Source organism: Pomacea canaliculata, linkage group LG7 (assembly GCF_003073045.1).
Source record: "Pomacea canaliculata isolate SZHN2017 linkage group LG7, ASM307304v1, whole genome shotgun sequence".
Taxonomy (NCBI): Eukaryota; Metazoa; Mollusca; class Gastropoda; order Architaenioglossa; family Ampullariidae; genus Pomacea; species Pomacea canaliculata.
In genome coordinates, this window is record NC_037596.1 from 27467341 (window position 1) to 27488748 (window position 21408).

The 21408-nt window shown below is 39.6% G+C and overlaps 2 protein-coding genes across 2 annotated transcripts in view; both read left to right on the plus strand.

Annotated features, from left to right (window-relative positions):
- The window catches only part of LOC112568905, a 94985-nt gene extending 87155 nt beyond the window's left edge, over nucleotides 1–7830 (plus strand). The window contains exons 17-19 of the mRNA XM_025246457.1: nucleotides 160–255; nucleotides 3690–3790; nucleotides 4845–7830. Of these exons, the coding sequence (XP_025102242.1) occupies nucleotides 160–255; nucleotides 3690–3790; nucleotides 4845–5027 (380 nt within the window). The 3' untranslated portion in view covers nucleotides 5028–7830. The remainder of the gene's footprint in view (nucleotides 1–159; nucleotides 256–3689; nucleotides 3791–4844) is intronic.
- A 6323-nt stretch (nucleotides 7831–14153) lies between these two features.
- On the plus strand, nucleotides 14154–15516 carry LOC112567575. Its single transcript, XM_025244270.1, has 3 exons — nucleotides 14154–14171; nucleotides 14722–14909; nucleotides 15277–15516. Exons 1-3 carry the CDS (start codon nucleotides 14154–14156, stop codon nucleotides 15494–15496), a joined length of 426 nt encoding a protein of 141 aa, XP_025100055.1. The 3' UTR covers nucleotides 15497–15516.
- Nucleotides 15517–21408: the final 5892 nt, after the last annotated feature.

Below are 21408 nucleotides of genomic sequence, written 5' to 3' on the forward strand. Positions count from 1 at the left end.
GAGGTAGTCATAATAGAGATCACATATATGTAGTAAAATACATTGGTGAAAAAGTTTTGGGTCCTAAGAGGGGTCCCTAATCGGGAAGATCTTAATAAAGAAGTTTTACTGTATCACCTTTAAAACACTATGGCTGTCTAAGATATTTTTGTTTTCCAGAACACGGACAAGTCCAGATCTCAAGTGCACAAGGGAATAATTTAAGTGCTGGAAAGACTTCCAGACCAAACAAAAAAGGAAAAGGGAAAAAGAAAGGTAAAAAGCTTTTAAATTTAGAACAATTTTAAGTATTTTAAGTTCTTGTTTTAAATATCTATTTATTGGCAGTTTAAATGCATTTTACTTCAGATGCATGTATTTTGGGTTCAACATTTTACATCAGTATCCTGTGTAAAGAGTGCCTTAAAATCTGTTCATGAAGTAGAATTTTCTTTTGAAATAAAATCATATAATAGAACTGTAGAACACAGGGTTGTCCATGGGACATATTTTTCTATCCCGTCCCATCCCGTCCCATGGCAATTTATGCCTGTCCCATCCCGTCCCATCCCACGGGACGTTTCCCATGGGATTCCCATGGTATTAACAATCCTATGGACAACACTGAAAACCACTTTTTGGCTTTTGTTCTATAATTCCTGCTACTTCACATACAACAGATGATTCAGAGGAAAGATTTAAATCCTTGATGAATGACATAACAGTAAATTTATTTTGCAATATCAAGTATCGACTACCATGGGAAATACAAATGTGTGCTGTCCCATCCCATCCCATCCCATGGGACGTTTCCCATGGGATTCCCATGGGATTCCCATTCCTATGGACAACACTGGTAGAACATAATACACAATATACTTAGCTGTTTAGTCCATCTTCTATGTAGCTCAGCTGGACAAACCTATCTGGGAATTTAGAAAGTTGAAAAGTAAATGTCTGTGCCTTATCTCTCCACTGATTGTACTTGATCTTTTCATAAATCTATTCACAATTATTAGTTGTTATGGTCTCGGTCAGCTACATATTCCCATAATATTCTTGCTTTCTTTCGAGTTGTGCCTGTGGGCCTGGCTTCAGGAAATCTTACTGTTTCTGACAGGGTGATTTTGCTGGCCACCCCTTTCTCTCTTGCTGTGCTGATTTTCTACCTTTCCTGATATCTAATAGAGACACCATAGATAAGATCACATGAAAAGAAGGCTTAGATCTTTTAGTTCATTCACCACGTATTCTATTTAGTGATTGAGAAAGAAACTCTGAACTTTAAAATGTTAAGTCAAAAATGAGGACATAAGAAATTTAGTTAAGGGTTAAGAATAATAAAAGGGCAATGAAAATCAGAAGATATCGGACAAGGTAGAAATAAGCATAGCAAGAGAGACTCTTGCATTTGGGCTGGCATTAGGCTATCTGGCAAAAGGTAGTGGGCCGATCGTTGCGTGTGCGGACGTTTCACTACGCACCTTGGAGTCCACAAAAGACCCTGCTTTACTATCTCAGACAAAAATGTCTCTTCTATCAGAGCATCAATTCTGCCGGATCTTCACGTGTGTTCTCTGTCTGCTGCTGTGTCACCTCATGGACAACACAAATCTCACTCGCGCTAGTGATACTCGTTCACCTCATTTACACGACGAGGACACACACACGTGCGACACCTTAGTATTCGTTCGCACTGACTCGCTGACACAGGTCGGTTCAAAGACATATATTTATTTACATACTTTACACATATAGCTACTATATCTACACTAACCTACCTAGGCTATCAACCTAGCACCTAACTCCCTGGGGTGGGGAAGGAGGCTGAGTGACACGAGCCGCTATTTCCAGCGGACCAGATGCCTTGCGGCACGATGGTACTTCTCGCTAACTCAGTCTCAAAGCTCTACTCAATCTACTTGTTGTTGCTGTTGTTGTTTAGCAGGAAAGTGCTTCCACCTTGTGGCGATTTCGCACTATGGGGGGGGGGGTGTTTTACGCCGTGCTAGCAACTAGGCTATATCACGGCAAGGCAGCCAGCCCTGTAAACAGATGCCACGTGCAGAGAAAGAACAGCGTGCCCGAGACGAGAAATGAACTCTGGGCAGCCAACCTTCACTGTATTGGTGACAGGCGCTAACCGTTGCGCCACCGGACCGCTTTTTACTCAATCTACTGTCTTTTGCAAGTGAAAGATTGAAATATCAGTCTTCTACTCCAGATGATAGGATACTATCTCCTTCCCAGATCTTTTTCACAGAGAACACTTCACAACTGAACAGTGTTTGTTACACTTCACAAGAACACAGACTCTGTTTGCATGCCACCCCTTGGAACTATAAGAAGGCAAAATGAAGCCTTTTAGTCACAAAACTAATACACAAACTCACCTTATGCAGAAATACCAAAAGACAGTCAGGAAGTGTTAAATAGTAATGCAATGGATACCTAAGGAACATGACAACAGATCACATTGCCAAACTTGAGTTAAGAAGACAGCAACTTGACATCTACATTATCTTCCACTAGCTTAGAAGTTAAAAGTTGCAAGGTTCTAAATAAGGTCTTTGTGTATTCCAAAGTCAACTAGATACAGATGTGAAAAGATAAAAAAAACAACCCAGCTAAAACAACTAGATTAGGTAGCATACCCCATTAAAAAGACCTATAACTTTATTTGAAATTTCTCCTTGGGAACTTCCAACCTCTTCCCTGGAACAACTAAGTGGAATGGACTGATTGACACTAGGGCTTCAAGATCTGCTTCTAATCTGATAGTCCAGCCACATTAGCCATGTGAAGTGGGTCAGTCATGTTGCAATATGTACATGATGTAAATTATTTAAGCATGTTTATATTAAGAATAATATGGTTTATGTTATTTGTTGACATGGAAAATTAATAGCTTCATATTTATTTGGAAAAACTCATACCAACTTAAATCCGCCATTACCTCATGTTCAGAAATGTTTTGCGACCAAGACCTCCTTTCATCCTGAAAAATTGGCCAACAACCCTGACATCATATAAGAAAATTCTTTCCCCAGTTTCTACAATTGTTACTGTAGTTTTAAAAGTGATTGAACGGTTAATCTCCTTAAGTAATTTTAGCTGGAAAGTATGGAAAGCAAACTTCAACTGAAGAAAATTGAATTTTCTATCACATATTTTATTAAAATATATAGTTGATTGTGCAGGATTCAATTTTACTTAAGTATTTCATGAGTGAGTTTGAAATTTTCTGAGGATATCTGTATATGCATGCACATGCACTGAATACATACTTTCATTTGCTTTGGTAATTGAATGGTTGTAGGCAACTCTATACTTTTCAAATGACAATGGGGTTACAATTGTAATCATTTTTATCACTTTCTTTGCACTTTTATTTTTCTGGTCCTAGGTTTACTGTGAATATGGATTACTTTTAGCAGTCTAGTTTAGCATGAATAATATTTGTTAGTTCTAAATCCATTAAACTAAATTTTATACATTTTAGTGAAATGTTTTGAAATTTTAAGACTAAATGTTTATATCTGTAATTTTTTTGGCAATACTTTGACTCTGATTTATTGATGTTTGTAACAATAGCAGTGGATCACTTATATTTTTTCTACCTTGACTTCTTTCTCCTAATCTGAAATTTGTCTAAAACAGTTACAAACTATCAAATTATTAATATCTCCAATACCATGCCTTTTTTTCAGTAAAAGCTTCAATTTCCATGGGTCCAGACACAGTCTATGAAAATGTTGCATTTGAAAGCACAGAAAGGGATCATACAAATAGCCCTGGCAATCTTAATAAGGTATGTTTTTATATATATATATAAGGGCATGTGGTTATGTATCTTGTGTATATATAGTTATGTCTGTACATAATTTCATAATTTTTTTATGTTAATTTGTGTATGCATTCTAAAGCATTTCAATAGTTTTTTTAATGCATTGAAATTTCATAAAACAGGTACAGATTTATTTATATTAGTGTTTGACAGCCATCATATAAAAAAAATCATGCCAGCAGGGTCGGTGCTAGGCTGTGTTGTACCCTAGATGAAAGAAAAATCCTGCATCTCCTATCCCACAAAAAGTGCATCAGTTATAACAGTTATTTTGATGTCCTGGTCATGAAATTGATGCTTAAAATGTCACTTTTCTTGCTTTTGCTGTGCAAAAAGAGTTCTTAGGTCCTCCAGATTTATTGCATTTACCAAGTCGTGCAGGGTAGATAAAGTGATCAGCTCAATCAGTCTGTCTTGCAACATTGTAAATCTCATGTAAGAATTTTTAATTAATTTTAATTTTGAGAAACTCTGCTCTGGACTGGCAGCAGAAATTGGCAGGGTCAATGAAATTCTTAGTGACACTACAACATTTGTCATATTATCAAATAGTTTTTATTGGATAAAGAATATTAAGACTTACTTGGGGTTCAATTTAGCTTTGGGAGCTTTCTAGCCATGTTCTCCGCATCAGTGTCTTTGCTCTCTCTGTTCCTTAGTGCCTTTTCCATGACTTTGCAAGACTGTAGAATATTGTTTCATTTTCTTTCCAGAAATGTTTTGAATATCATTAAAAAAATTCAAGCAAATCATTGTGATCCTGAATCTGTTTCAATCTGTCTACAGTTGATGCAATGCTTGTGTCTAACACAGCATAGAATAAACTGAAATTTTCACCAGTGTATTTTATTGTCTCATTCACGGCCTCATAGTCGAACTGTTGCTTAGTTACTCTTTTTCTGTGTGACGGGAGGAGGTGGTACTCAGTAGATTAGGATGGGATGCCACACAGTCCTACCTTTCAATTACTTTAAAGTTTTGTTTTGTACCTATAAATTTTTTTTCTTTCTCTCAACAGCATGAACATGAAAAAATTGACAATGCGGTACAACAAAATAAAGATGGCTTAATTTATTCATCTCTGGACTTCGATGAAAGAAAGAGTGCCAAACCACCACCTCCAAAACGTGAAGAGACTGAATATGTATCTATTGATCTAAAGAAAACAGCATTACTGCAGCATAAATTAAACAGTGATTGATGACCATGGTCCAAGATATCTTTTGATAAAAGACCACCATTATATAAGAAGGAATTAACAAAACATTATTGATTAAATTCAATATTTCACAAAGAAATATATTGGCATTACTTTGTAATGTTTGAAAGAAGTAAGTTACACTCTTTTGGTTAAGATATGTAAAGTAAAAGAAATTTCCCTAATGTGTGAAATGTCAGATTATAAAGTATATTGCTTATGAAGCAAAGTAATTTTGAGAGTGCTACATGTTAAGTTAATCCATTTCCTTTAAGCAGTAATCGAAGATAGTAAGTTTATTGTCTTGCATTTGATACATTTAAGGTTTCTGAGTAGAATAAATTGATATTTGCTTACTCAATTTACTGCTGATTCATGTCTGTTCTGAAAATAAATTGCATATGTTAGTGCTTCTAAAAATTGTAAGACTAGTCTAGCCAGAAGCAACTAAAGGCACATGTATCCAAAACCAGTGGGCACATGCGCTAGCAGGCCTAGCTGGTTCAGTGACCATGTGGCAACGTATACATTCACCCTTCTTAGGCCACCTTAGGCCTTCAAATGGGTGGCGAGCAAGGCATTGAGGAATACAAGATCAGTTCCACCCTTACAGAAAAGCCTGTGGAAAAGAGTACAGATAGGTAATGGGGCTACCTTTACCTTTCAATTAGTCATGAGTGCCACTTAAGAATATTTGTTTACTTACCATGTGATATGAACACTTTTAGCAGTGAATCTGTCAGAATTATATGCACTGAAACAATAATATAAATAATATAAATCATAGCTACTAGTGTCTTGATCAAGGAGTGTATTCACATAGTCATGTGGTAACCTTAATGAGTGGGTAACAATCTCTCCAATTAGGGTAAAAGGTGGCATTTTTACTAGCCTGAAGCCCTTTATGCAAGAGAGGGGGGTGTATGTACTAGTGCAGATGTGTTGTATGTGGTGGAAGCGCAGAGAGAAAGCCCTATGTGGTTACATTAAGCCAAGTGCGACCAGCCGGCTGGCTGAGGCGTCAATGACGCCTAGGAAGATAGTGACACCTTAGGGACTCTCACACCTGTGTCTGCCAGGTTAACGATGAGTTGGGGTTAGTCACCTGTCCACCTCGCCACTTGTATGCGGGGGCAAGGGATCAGTAGGGGAGGGGTCGTCTCTCTCTCGTCGACGCTGGCTAATTGACGATCGAATGATGAGTGAATGACCAATGGCGTCCCTCGTTGTGTGTGTCTGTGCGAATATGCGAAGTAAAATAGGGAATGGAGAACCGGCAAGACGCTTCTCGGCACGACGTCAGGGTGGACAGAGCAACTTAAGCTTTCCTAGCGCTTACTTCATTTTAACTCGAGACCGGGTCTTAATCCAAGAGGACAAGACTCGAGAGGAAGGACTTCCCCTAAAAACCTCATCCCAATCAGATGATTTCTCGCCATGTTACTAGCGTCTCTTATAATAAAATGGAAAAATTGTGAAATTTTGTTGTAACATCTCTTATTTAGCAAATTGGATCTGCAGCAATCTGCTTAAAGGTAAAGGTAGGGAAGTTGAAGATTGTTGAAGTTGTTGAAGATTGTTGAAGTTGTTCATAAATACATTGTATAAGCAACTGGAAAAGTTAAAGACACATGCATGACTACTTTTGTTGATTTTATATATCAATCTTGAGACTTTTTTCTATCAGTCATTCATTGAAAATATTTTATTATTTTCCTTTTCTGCTGAGTCTACGGTGTCTCTATGACAGGAACAGTTTGAACAACAATCCTGTCAATAATTGTTTGAAGGTCATTGGTATTAAAAAGAAGAGGGATATGGTCTCTTTTTGCAATCAGCAAATTGTCAGAAACGCTTCCATCATTTTGTCTGTACGTGAACATGTCACATGACACTTTTTTCGAAATTCAAGCAAATGCTCTGCTATGTCTGTATGCATGTAAAGTAGAAGACACTTTGTTCGTACCCTCAGCAGTTTAACTACTCAACAGAAAATGTTAGTTATGTCCATGCGCATGCAAACACAGATGTGTTTTTGCAGGTGTGGGACGTTGTACGTGTTTTCACAACTGTTCCAGATGGATGACTGCATTTTAAAAATCTAGCTTGTGTTTTATGATCCACCACGTTTTTTGTAATTAACACTTGTTCCTTGTTTTTTGTGGGTGTGTGCTTCATGGCTAACTACACGTTCCCAAGCTATAATTGCTCACTGGGATTGGTAAAGTTGGGCCATTTATCATTAGTCATTTACATGCAGAAGAATATAATTTTATTAGGTATTTTTTATATCAGTTTTGCAGTAAAGCATGGTCAGCATGCATATTCAATTTATTCACAAAAGACTAAAACATAACAGGAATTGAAAGAAAGTGAAGAATCTTTTAAGTGTTAAGCACACCATTAAGAGCTACAGTCCTCAAAAACACAAACGCTTATACAACTTACCCTCTCATGCATTGGAAATCCTTTGTAGTTTAATATTTGTCATCAGATCATGAAAATGTATCTTAAATAAATGAGACAGACTTGGTTCACTGTGGGAATATGGAATTATGTGTGTATATACATCTTTTTTACTGCTTCAGCTATTTTATGATTCTAAAATTTAACCGTATTTCTGCTTACCTATCATTATGAACAGATGTGCGTTAAAATATAACTATGCAACTTATATATATATTTAGCTTGTATATCACACATTTCAACCCAGAAAGTGGCACTGTATGAAATTGTTGAAAATTATTTTCTGAACTATTTTCATAGAGACAAAATATTTTGAAATAAACGGTTTTGTATTATTTTATGCCTCAGTAAGTGTTGATTTTTCAGAAATCTCTCTTGAAAGTGAAGGAAAGTGTGATGAATTAAATCTGAATACTTGAATGCTTTCTCAAGATAAGCTGAAAAAATTATGGTGAACATTATCCTGTATTCCATGTGACGCTTTTAAGAAGAACGTGACGCTTGCTGTGAGTCTAGTTTGGTATAAAACAGTTGACAACAAAATGTGGAAGTGCACCTTCAGGAGAGTTTTCTCAGTAAGACCAATTCTTTCTTGGTTTTGACATTTATGCTTTTACTTCTTCAAATGACGTTGAATATTTCTTAAACAAGGGAACCCTATTTCAGATAACGTTGATATGTTTCGTAACGTTCCTGATGAATGCGCAAAATTTGAAACATTTAATAGCTGTGATAGTGTACGTCTTCTATCGCAGTTGTCTTGGTTTTTTTTTTAAAGGAAAAACCCAGATATGGCCATTCATTGGATTGTAAGAACCACTGAACCCACAAATTATATATTATTTGAGTGCTTCGTTCTCCACTGCCATAATGCTGTCAGTGCATTTGACACAATCAATCTGCTGCTTGATAACTACAAGCCATCGTCAGCGAATTCCTGCCAAAGCTGACCGAACCGAGACGGTGGGACAGCACGGGAATAAAAGTAAAGAGCATGACTGAACTCTGACCATTGTTGTTAACTATTCTATTTGATGAGAGCTGTTGGAACGCTTGTCGTAAATTTGTTCTGTGATTCTTGTGTAGCTGGAACTCTACATCCTCATTGTTATATGTTCTCTCTCTCGCTCAATACTCAGCTATGAACGTATATACATGTATTTATTTATCAGTCTTATGATCTGCTCTGCGGCTCAACGTCTTTATACAGTCTCATCTCTGACTCCAGTATATCGGCCTCCAGCCTCCTGTATCTTTCTCCCCAGAGGGTCAAGGTCCTCGTCTAGACTATCTATTGATAGTCTTTTTCCTAGGATACGACACTAATGGTCACCATGAGATTCAGTCATTTCACCCCACAGCGAGTCCCAGCTATTACGCTCTGGCGCGTGACGTCACCAATACATGCGTGGCGGTCAGCAACCCTCGATGAGTTTTCTACACAGCGTTGTTTTGATCAGCATGCTTCAAACTTACACAAATTGTGATCTTTTGCTGTAGTAGTGGCTGCAATCATCGCTTCAACCGAGACAACCGTATGCCAGTAATTGTCTAAAAAAAATCCAGTGAGGAAGAGAAACATTTTATTTCAAATCAGCTACGTGCTTTTTACCTTTTTCATTAGGTCCAAAATTGTTAGCCTTAGATAATGGGTAAAGTAATGCTTACTAATGTTAACCATTGACACTCAGTGTGAGCGTGTTTGTGTGCGTGTTCGCTTTACATGTTAAAAATGAAGACTTCTTCAAAAAGTGTCTTTTAATCATAGGAAAACCAACAAATTCTCATGAGTTCACAAATCCTGACTGGATGGCGTATATCAATTTAGATCACAACAAAGGCAAAATGATGAATCCAGAACGCCCCACACACAGGAACACAAGAAAGTATATGATAGATTGAGTTACCAGTTTAAAGAAATGGCAGAAGCAACCGACACTGGATACGTCTTTTCGTTCAACCTCAAAGCGACAGAAAAGGAAGTCACCCCCGATTTTATAATGTCACGTGTGCTCATGGAGGGTGAATCCAAGCAGTAATTCCAACCCTTCCTCCCCACACCTTCATTCACCCACGTCGTCAAAACGGCAAGTTTTCTGATGTTTAAATGCTTTCGTTAATGTTTTTATGTTTATTTAACTCCATTTATATTGTATTAAAACTGTTCTTATTAAAAACAAATACCTATATATATATAGCCTGTAACTTTCAAATATTAGCGAGTCAACAGGGGCTGGGAACCAATTAAATCTATTTCTTTTATTTCTTATGGGAAAAAATAGTTTCGGATAACGAACATTTCGGATAACGAACAACTTTCCAGAACGGATTATCTTTGTTAACCGAGGTTCCACTGTATACGTACATACATCGAAACTGAAATTGAAAAGTATACAGCCACACACCATATGCATCAAAAGTATTGGAATAAGATCTCACTGTCAAGTTGTGGTGTAGCACCACTGAACAGGACAGTAATCTAGAAAAGATCACGGAAGGCATGGTGGCACGTAACAAACCCATTATCGGGATTTTAGTTAACGTTGTTTACATAGAGATTCAAAATGTAGCAGGGAAGCACATGGTCCATAAAACATAACATATTGCATTGTCCAGCATTTAGAAAGTATAGGAAAGACTGTAACAAACGTGCTACACAATGGTTTATTTTATGGAGGGCATCGTTTTATGGTTACAGCATAACCACTACAACCACTTGCATCCACACAATCAGAAAGAGTACTTTATAAAACAAATATAATTAAGGAAAAAAGAAGCAATCGTATAAACTATATAAAACATATAAGAAATGTAACTACTGTAGTTAAAATTGAAATTATGGCAAATCTTTTGAAATTGGATAATAAATAAATCGCTGTGTTTCAGGCGATGAAATTTACAGAATATAATTTTTTTTCTACCAACCAGAATCAGTTGTATGAGTGACCATAAGGTGCTGACTACTCCTGCAAACGCAAAGCGAAGATTGAAAAGAAAGTAACATACAAATATTTGTCCGACAAGAAAAGCACACACACAGACACGTACACAGACCTAATCAGTCTATTTTTTTGACTGTTTATAATACCAAATGAAATGTTTATAATGTTTAATGACAGCTTATGATCCAAGAAAAAGACAGACTTCAAGCATTTGCAGTATGAGGTCACATTCATTTTCATGTATCTATATGAGGCCTACAGTAGTGGGCTCTGTTATGAAGCCACGACTTTATATACAAGTAGAAATATAAATTTATACTCTGAATTAAATGGGAAGGGTATAACACTGAGCACATTAGTAACGGAAAGGTAGGATAAGGAGAGCATTCAAATGCAGCAATTTAGGTTAAAAAATACACAGACTGCACACTCGGGTGGTAGGGTCAGTACAATTTACTTCCCGCTGACGATCAAGAGACCTGTGTTTACCGAATGCCGTGTGTTCGAGTGAATTAGGTACAGTGTCACCCAACAAACTACCTCCCCAGTATAAGTTAGAGTTCGTACACTATGGTCCATGAGGTGATAAATATTTGTGGGATCTTCATAATGGTGAGGCAGTGCTTGGGTAAGTCTTTTTCTTTGTGTAATACTGCCAATGTATTGCTTGTAGGCATCGAATTTGAAAGCTAGGTCAGTGAATGTAATTTCGTGTGTCTGAGTTTCTGACTGTTTGGTTCGTTTGAATGGAAAGCGTTGTTACCATGCAGTCCTTTCGCACAATGATAACAATAGTGATCAACATGCAGAGAAATCCTTCAAAGCCAACACTGTAAACATATGCCACAGGTAGAAATATTACTCGATAGGAGGTTTGAACTGAATATGTAGTGTTTCTCATCGTAAGGATGAGAACCATTATCATAATGTAGGTGCGCTAGGTGGCCATACTGCTTGCCAGCCTTACAGAGTGTTTATATGCTTGCGTTTGAACTCATTTCTATGCTTTTACCACACTGAGCAGCAATATGAATAAGTACATATTTGAATTGGATGTTGTCAGTTCGTGTTCTTTTTAATACTATCTGTTAATGTTTTATGTAAAGTGATGTTATCGTGTTACCGGTGGCAGACAATTTCCTGAAAAGGAGTAATAAAGACATTTTTGTACTGTATTGTATTTCGTACCACTTCAGAAGTGGACCACCCTTTAGGAGTCTACATGTGCATACGGGTGCGGATGTCTACTGCGTAGAGAGTGCTATTTATAATTCCAAACTAGAAGTTGATGAGCTGTAGAGAAAGGTGTTTAGGATTAGTTTCAATTACCTAGCATCACAAATTCAACCTACAGATTTTTAGAGACTTCAGGAAGCAGGAAGAGTTTACAAGAAGCTGAGATGACATGGACTCAACTGAGCAAGGACGCCCAGAGTCGGATCCACGGGCGTGGTGTAGTTGCCAGTGGGACAAAATGAAGAAATGAAGAAGAAGATTCTTTCAGATTAGGGTCTGCTTTCGTTCCATTTGTTGCTCTCGACATCTTAGGGTGAGCGGTTGTTGCTGATACAACATGATGTTTCTTTTGCGGCTAATTCCATGGTTCTGTTTCAAGAATAATCTCTTGGTGGCAACAGCGAACGGAAGAGACAATACAACCACGCGGCTTGCCAAACTTATAAAAAATTTGAAGCTTTAGGGGTCTGTTACTTCTGGCACCACAGGCATTGTCACAAGAGTTCTGTGGTGATGGTTTGGAAGAGTAGCATACCACCCTGGCGTTTCCTCTTCACTGTCGTCATCCTGAAGGTATGGCGCCTCCCGCAGTTGAATGTCCTTTATCTTGGAGTATACCAAATGATCGTCTAGGTACACAAGAAGGACTGAAATTAAAAGTTCGGCATGGTGGTCTGCATTAACTCTGGAAAGTGGCTGGTGTGGACGTCAGACCCATTGGCATCCTGGAACGGGCGTGTTGCCAGCGGCCCTAGCCAGTCCTTTTGTTGACAATGTCTTCTCAAGATGAGCTTCATGCACCGGCTTGCCTGTACTGCCTGCGCCACATCTGCGGTAGAGTCCATTATCCGATCAAGGACGTTCTTCCCTAGTAGAAGCGACACGCGCCTCCTGCGCTCACTTGTGACCACATCGACCAGGTCCTTGACCACCAGGATAGGAACGTCCTCAGACGCTGGCCGTAAAACATGTCCACCACCGCCACTCCTGAGTTTGTTTTAGCTGTAAGTCCTGGATGTGCCCTCGTGCCCACTCATCAGTGACCGTCGTTACCTCACTGCCGGTGTCGAGCAACGCCATCACTCAAATGCCATAAATGACAACCTCCGCCGTCGGACACTTTCCAGTCAGGCCAGCTACACTTTATTTCCCTGTCATCCTGTTACGGAAAACGGGGGCAGTCACTTTCCCTGACCGGTCGGGCTGCATTCCTCCGCCGCCTTCTACCTCGCCTGCTTAAATTCTGGAGCTTCGCGGCGTATTCGTCGACCACCTCATCACGTTGCTGTGGCAATGATGTCGACATCTTTCCGTTCGCCGTACGCCTCCACTAGGACACCCAAGATCTTTCTCGGCGTATCTCTTGCGTCATGCGGAAGCATCTCATAACTCGACGTCTGGCAGGTCCCTCCAGCGAGCTCAAGATGTAACCACGAGCCGCATTCTGACACATCGGTTTATGGCGAGAGCTAACTCGACCTCTGTTTCAATCTCGTCGACACTCGTTGGTCCACCGGCAAAACTACTGAAAGCGGACTAACTAGTATGCTCGTAGAGCCTCTGCCCACCCACGGATAGCATCATGGTCCTCTCTATGTACTAATCTTCTGTCGTGGGCTTCTGCCCGTGATGAACAAATGTTTCTTTTTGTTCAGCAGTGCTTTTAGGCCCTTGGTCACCCAAGGTTTGTTGTTAGGATAAACATACACTGCTTTGATGGACTGGTGCAATCAACACTATTTTACTCCTCACTTTTACTCCTAACTGTGTGTTAAACAGGGATGGGGAGTAGCTGTAGCCTAGCTACAGCTACTGTAGCCGGCTACAAATTTTGTAGTTTGTAGCTTAGCCGGCTACAAATTTTAAAAAAGTAGCTTGTAGCCGTAGCTACATTTTAGAAAGTAGCCGTAGCTCGGCTACATGTTGGCTACTTTCACGACCATTCGTCGACAGCGTGTGAGCAAGACGACGACAGCCACTGCTCTCACAGCTCGGTGTGTTGACAGCCAGACACCCACGTGTCTCGCACGCTCAGTAACCGCAAGTACTGTGTCGTCCACGTGGCGGGAGCGATTTGAAAAACGAAGATGGACGTACCCATCAATTTCGAGCTTTACTTGAAATTCTTTACATTTTGTGAAGCAACAGAGAGTGGGTATACTTTCAAATGCAAGAATGGGTGCGGCAGCACGAAGTACTCAACGAACAAGACGTCGGCGTCTAATTTGAGAACGCACTTGCAGGTAAGTTCGTTGAGATTTTCATCGATCTTCATTCTTCATGTTCTTGCTTTTCTGCTTTTGGAATAGAGGAGTGTACATGTTGTAAAGATTGTGGAAAGGTAAGGGGTTGCATCAACGTGATTACCGCAGGGGCGACGACTGATCAAACTGCTGTCTTTACCGTTTGTGTACTATCTATTTAGTCTTTGTCATAAAGTGTGTGTGTGTGTGTGTGTGTTTTGGTTTGTTTGTATGAAAATAGCATGGAGGACGTTTGGACAGTATGGTGGCTGGAAGGATTTTATATTTATGCTAGTAATTTAATATGACAATTAGCTTTGGTAGAAACTTGCTGTGATTGTGAATGACTTCTAAAATTTTGTTTTATTTTCATGTGTTTATTTTAGAGGAAACATCCACTGCTTGCCAGGCAGTTGACTCAAGACTTGGAAACGGTCACGAAAGCGGAAAAGGGAAGACGACGACCAACCCTCTGTCTCGAAGCTCTTCAAAGTGGAACACAAGAGTACCGTCAGCAAAGCAGACGTCAATTCCGCCGTCCTTGATTACCTGTTGGAATGCAACCTGTCCTTCTTCATGCTGGAGAACGAGAAGTTTTCAAAGTTCGTGTCCAGACTCACTGGCCAGGAAACGCAGTTAATGAGCAGGAAAACGGCGAACCAAATGTTGGAGGTAAGTTTTACTATTTTTTTTCTTCCTTTTTTGTTTGTTTTACTAGTTTTATTTTAAGTAGGGTGATGTATCCACAATTAATATCTTTTGTTCTTGGTCACAGAACTCAAATTTTCATGTGCCTTCGACTGCTTGCAGGCGAGAAGTGCGTGGCTTGGGACACCTCCTGCATCAGCTCAACACCCTCAAAATCCGCATCGAGCAACAGAAGTCCAAGCTAGAAATCTGTGGTCCCCTAGCTACTGCTGTCCTGATGGGTTGGAGACCAATATTGCTGATGCCTATGAGGACCAAGACACCCTGCTTGCAACTGTGTCGAACCCAAGGTGAAGGGAGAGTTTTCGTTATTTCAGTGTATTTTTTTGTTCATTTATAAGCTACTCTCTGTCACTGTTCTTTTGAGAATGAGAAGAATGTGAAGCGCTTAGAGCTCAGATTACACGAGAATAAGCGCTATACAAATATCCGTAAATAAATTAAAAAATAAACTTCTGACGGAGGTGGGGGAGGGGGGTGTTGATTAAAAAAACAAAACATAATATTCACTGTCACTGGTCTTTTGACACTTGCCTACAAATCAAAATAAGTACATAAAAACCAGTACATTTTATAAAATTAATTAAAAACAACAATAAGAAAAAAATTTAACGAAATTAAACAAAGCATTAATTATTGTGCATATTATTGTTTCAGGTGCAAGTTGATTTGGACTGGGGACCAAACCCTGCGTGAGAAATGCAGATCCCTCTTGACTGCAGAGGCAGCATTGATCAACACGCCAGTCCAACCTCCAACCAAGTGCACAGCTGAACAGCCAGACTTCATCATTTATGAAGAAGTTACCGGCACCCCTGAGACAGCTACCTTCCTGATGTCTGGATTGTCGCAGAATGTCAATGAACTGGACAAATAGCCCACGATCAAACAACTCTATCTGCGCACCAACACCGTCTTGCCAAGCAGTGCTGCGGTTGAGAGATAGTTCAGTCTGGCAGGACTTATCATGACAAAGCTGCGCACTACGGGGACAGACAGCAACTTCGAGGCCAAAGTTCTGGTCAAGTTCAATTCCATGAAGGACTGAAAGCATGTAGATTTGTTTTAACTATCTATCTATCTATGCCTCTTCGTGCATCAGGTTGCACATAAGGCCTCAACCGATGTCGATCGGCTGAAACCCGCTCTAGGTGACCCCATGTCCAGCCCTTTCCCTTCATCTCCCTTTCCACTGTTCTTCTCCAAGTTTCCTTTGGGCGGCCTCGTTTTCTTCGGCCGTCTGGAGTCCATCGTAGGGTGACTCTGGAGAGGTCTGCTGTCTGCTGGCGGAGCACATGTCCAATCCATCGCCAACGCCTTCGTTGAAACCTGCGTGGTGATGGGACTCGGTTTCAGTTCTTCGGTGGAGTTCTTCGTTGGTGATGGTTTGGCCAAAGATGTTAAGTATGCGCCTGAGGCATCTGTTTTGGAAGACGTCAAGCTTGTTACTGATGGTTTTGGTCATCTTCCAAGATTCTGATCCCGTAAAGGAGGGTGCTGATCACATTTGACTTGAAGATTCTCAGCTTGGATCTTCTGCTTGATGTTTTTTGCCTTCCATGTGCTCCTGAGTGAGGCGAAAGGCCTGGCTGGCTTTCGCAGTCGGGCTCGAATCTCCCACCTCCGCATCCCCGTGTTTTTGACATTTTTGGACCCAAGATAGGAGAAACTGTCAACTTCCTCAATCTCTTCTTCCATTTAGTTTGATGCTGTCTTGGACTCTGGTGTTCACTCTCATACTTTTCGTTTTCTTTTGTGCTGACTTCAAGCCAAGGTTCCAGCTGTTTCTGAGAAGGCCTTTGTTTTTTTCCTGCATGTCTTGGTGGCGGTGTGACAGCAGGGCAATGTCATCAGCAAAGTCAAGTCTTCCAGCGTTGTTGTTGCTGTCATAGTCATGGTCAATCTGATCCCTCCTCCTCTCACTGTCGGTGGAAGTCTTCATGATCCAGTCCATGGCCAGGATGAAGAGGAACTGCGACAAGAATGCAGCCCTGCTTCCGCCCCGGTACTGACGTTGAGGGTCTGTGAGCTCCGTGTCACAGACAACCTGGATTTGAAAATGGCTGTACAGCATTGCAATGACCTGAACAAGTTTTGCAGGGACTTCCGTAATGCTCAGGATCTTCCATAAGGACTCGCGGTGGAATGCTGTCAAAAGCCTTCTCCAGGTCGATGAAATTGATGTACAGCGGTGTGTTCATTCGTTGCTCTGGCTCCAGAATCTGTCCAGAATGAAGATGGTGTCCGAGCAGGATCGCCCAGGGCGAAATCCTGCTTGCTGTGGTCGGAGGTCTTTCTCAAGAGTTGCCGTCAGTCTTGACAAAACAATCTTGCTGAAGACCTTGCTGGTGAGGGAAAGAAGTGTTATGCCCCTCCAATTATTGCAGGTCCCTGTGGGACCCCGGGGTATGCTTGCCTAGCAAGCACTGTAAGAATAGGGTCCCTGCCGTCCAGCCAGGCATGTCGTAAGAGGCGACTAAGGTGGACACCTCACCTAGAGGTAAAATAGGTTGTGGTAGGGCTAACAACCCCACCATGTAAAAAAAAAAAAAATCATGTTACAGAAACTAGATTTGTTTTAACAGTATTCACAAATTATCAGCATTAAGTCAAAAGTTTGTTTTATACCTTTGCATTTTGTTGTTAATATGGAGTTTTTGGTGGTCTCAGATCAGAATAAAGGTCAATGTATATAAAAACCAGTTCTTGTGTTAGCAAGTAATAGTGTTTTGTTGTATGTTGATGTTTGTGTATGTTGCTACAGCCAGCTGGCTACAGCTAACTTTTTATAACATACGCTTTTAAAAGTAGCCAAAGAAGCTGGCTACATTTTAAAAAGTAGCCCAAAGTAGCTGGCTACGTTTTGGAAAATTGTAGCTGTAGTGTAGCTGGCTACGTTTTGAAAAAAAGTAGCTGTAGCGTAGCCGGCTACAAATTAAAAGTAGCTTGCCCATCCCTGTCTGTGTTAAATGTCTGTATGGGTATGTGAGCAAAGACAAATTTCTGTCCTGGGTCTCCTGGGCAGACAATAAAGTCTGTTTTGATTTTGATTTGATTAGAATCGGGCTCTCTTTATGTGATAAACAAATAATCAAACTTAGAAATAAAAATAAAACACTCTGAATGTTGTAATTTTTGAAACATGCATGTAATTGTGAAGTCATTTTATCGTGTCTTTTAATCTAAATTTGCTCTCATGTTTGGTGGAATACATGTTCTGGCATTTGTGTGTAGGGGGACAGGAATAGAAAAATGATCGGACCTACGTTATAAATAGCTAGAAAATATGCCATTTTTGATTATTTATAAACGTGTAAGAATAAATCTGTAAATTTCGTTTTAAAATACGTGAATTACTTTCCATCAGAACGATGGTTTAGTGCCGCAGATACGAACTAGACTGTTGCATTTGCACTCCGTATGATGATGAACCATAAAAGCATTTTACTACATTAGAAACGCCACCACATGCAAGCATACTGTTAGGAAGAGCTCTTCAGTAATTGTTCCTAGACTACAGCAAGGCTAGAAAAATATCTAGTATAAGAAATATTCCATGTAGATACTGATCTAAATCAAGAATGTTGACAATAGGCTACCAATTTAATTTTAATTATGAAGAAATAATGTAGAGAACCCTTTTAAAGAATTTAACTTAGTTCTTACTTTTCAGCTTTAAATTTTAGGGAATGCAGACCTGATATGCCACTACCGATCCAGGAAGGTACACAAAACTATGAAATAATTTGTGAAAACTTTAAGCCTGGTTATATTGTCGAGTGGCAGCTGAATAGGACGATCTCAAACAACACTTACAACAACAAAGGCTTTTGTCTTGATGATGACATCCCAAACTGCTCGGGTTCAACTGGGCCCTTGTTGCATTTCTCACGGCCAACAACAGTGTCTCTCTGCAAGATCTCGAATGGTTGACAGGACCTCACTAGGTGTGGCCAGTTTTACATGTCAAGAATTTAAGGATAACAGTCGAGGAGAAGTCGCTAGTTGCAATATTGACATAATTTGTAAGTATTTGTGCTGAATCACACATTCACTTTTACTCACTTTCTCATTCACTCTCTCTCTCTCACTGCAATCTTATTAAAGTATGTTGCCTTCGAGAAACCTGCAACATCAGCGTTGCTTGTTCATGTCAACTCACCAGTAGTCATCTAGTAGTTATTACAAAGACTTCAACGTTTTCAAACGATTTCAAAATAATAACTCAACTGTAGGCCATTAGATCTTCTAAGAGTGTTTAGCTCCCAAATTCAGTTCCAAATTACACAACAGCTACTAAAACGATAAGATAAGGGAGAATATCAAGGACCAGTCAGTAATTGCAGTATTGACATATATATGCACAAGCACACAATCACTTTCACTCTCTCATTGTCTCTCTAGCTCTCATTTGTTCAGTCTGTGTCAGGAGACTTGCTTGGGCTAGCGACTGGAAAACGTTTCTGAGAAGATTAACAAGATGGAAAGATCTGGGCTAAAATTTAATCGTGATTTTATTATATTAGTTTGCTTTATGGAAACCTGACTCAACTCTAAGCTTTCTCGGTCGTCATGTCAACTCTCCGGACGTCTACCGCATCCTGATAATTGCTCATGTAAACTGTGGACAATGGCGGCCACATGTATTATCACGATTGTTAATGCAGAATATATATAGCATTCTTTCAAACTATTCAAGGGACACGAAACAATACTCGCTGTAGTCTACTCGATCTTACAAAGGAGAGTTTATCTTCCCTTGTTATAGCTGGCAGATGCTTTCCACCCCAAGGCAAATGATACACCAGCTAAACTTTATGTGACATGGAAATGATTTTATTGATAATGAGTAACTTCAAGTTTGGAACGAAGATCCATAAGCTTACGCACAGCTTGAAACCAAAAATAAGGGATGAATCTTGACTGACCACTATGGTTGCTGGATATTTTTCTTGTCCGACAAGGAGCTGACAATCTACCGACAGGCTCATTACTACTACTGAGTTGTGCACTTGATCGCGCAGCATCACGAACAAGATAAAGTTCACACTCTCTTGCCTGACCAGTAACGATAGATAAAGAAACATTTGAACATTAGATAATAGACAATGGAAGTGGATACGTAAGTACAAGAGTGAACGAAAACAAGGATAAGTATAAAGAAGAAAGGATTTTAAACAGTGAAAGCTGTTACATGTGTGCCATGACTGACAATATTGCAATAGGATTAAGGAAGTAATTCCAAGATAGACTTTGTGAAACATTGTTCAGAGAGCTGTTGATTAGCTGGAGTCTTTAGTGGCGAATGTAATGTGAAGAGAGTTTCCACTGTGTAGCAGCACAGAGGAGGACGTCCGCTTTGTCCGTGTTGACTGCTTTGTTGGAAGGATTAGACTTGCGGGAGTCTGATGAGGAGAGAAGGTTTGGGGCGGGGGATGAGCGTTTAAAGAATTCAAAGCATAGAGTTCAGAGTTTTTAGTCTATTCTAAATTTAACTGGTAGCCAAAGAAGAGAGTGAAGAGGTGGTGTGGCATGTTTACATTTCCTACACAGGATCGAGCTGATCGAAGTCTATCGACGGAAAAGTTGTGGGACTCTTGCTCTTTCGAATTCACGTCCTGCTAGGTTTTTGATTTCGGAACTCGAGACGAGCAACTGCATTCTGGATTTTCTACAGCTTATCAATGAGGTACTGTGAACAACCAGCAAGAGAGTTGCTGTAGTCTAGTTTAGACAGAACAAAAGAGCAGATGAGAATTTTGGAGGCTGAGATGGACAAAGTATGGCGAATGGAGCTGATGTTCCGGAGCACGTCGTACGCAGCACAACAAATGTGAGAAATATGTTCATCAAGAGACATGTCAAGCAGACACTATGTACATAAGTTACGGTCTAGAAGTAAAAAAAGGAAATGGATATCGCCTACCCAAACAGAGTACAGAGAACTCTGGTCTCCTCTTTGAAAAAAAAAAAGAGCTAGAGCTTTTGTTGTGTTTTAAAAAAGAGCCTCAGGCTAGAGATTGCTTTGACTGTACCACCTGTTATAAGACTGACAGTCCTTGTGCCGGTTCATCTTGAGACGATATTATCACACCCTACATTCACATTTCTTCAATGCAATTTGTCAAATGAAGTCTTGATCCAGCAACAAGTCACGCCTTATTGGCTTTCTTCCAAACACAGCTGATGGCGAAAATGACAAGCCATGTGATAGCAAAGAATTAAAGAGCTCCAAATTGAACATTCTTGCCAGGATATGAGACATAAAATGCATTAAAAGAATTGGATTTCATGTGCTTTCAAACTTTCTGGTCTATATCTACTGGATACACATGTGCGATGCATGATGAATTAGAAATTGCCAGAGCATTCTCTCTACTCCTAATGAAATAAAACCCACAATGGAACTTGAACAGTAGTTAAATTCTATCTCTTACGTTTGATTAAATGAGTAAATTACCATTTATTCTATTCTGCGTTTAAAAAAATACTCAAAATGTGAAAGGGAAAGGATTATTAAGATTATAGTAGGAATAAAAAAACTAAATGTAGATTGACTCTTGCTAATTGCTTACCTACATATTAATAGGAACGATATCCTCTTTTCACATCACTTAAATAACAAATTGAAAAATGCACTGAAAAAACATCTTTAAAAAATGTAACTTAAAGTTGCTCAATCGATTTTAACTTTTAGCAGTTAAAAAAAAATTTAGAATTGTTCAATGTTTGATTTAATCAACTGCTCATTACCCTCTCTGTCTAGATCTCAGATAGGGAGCATCCTCT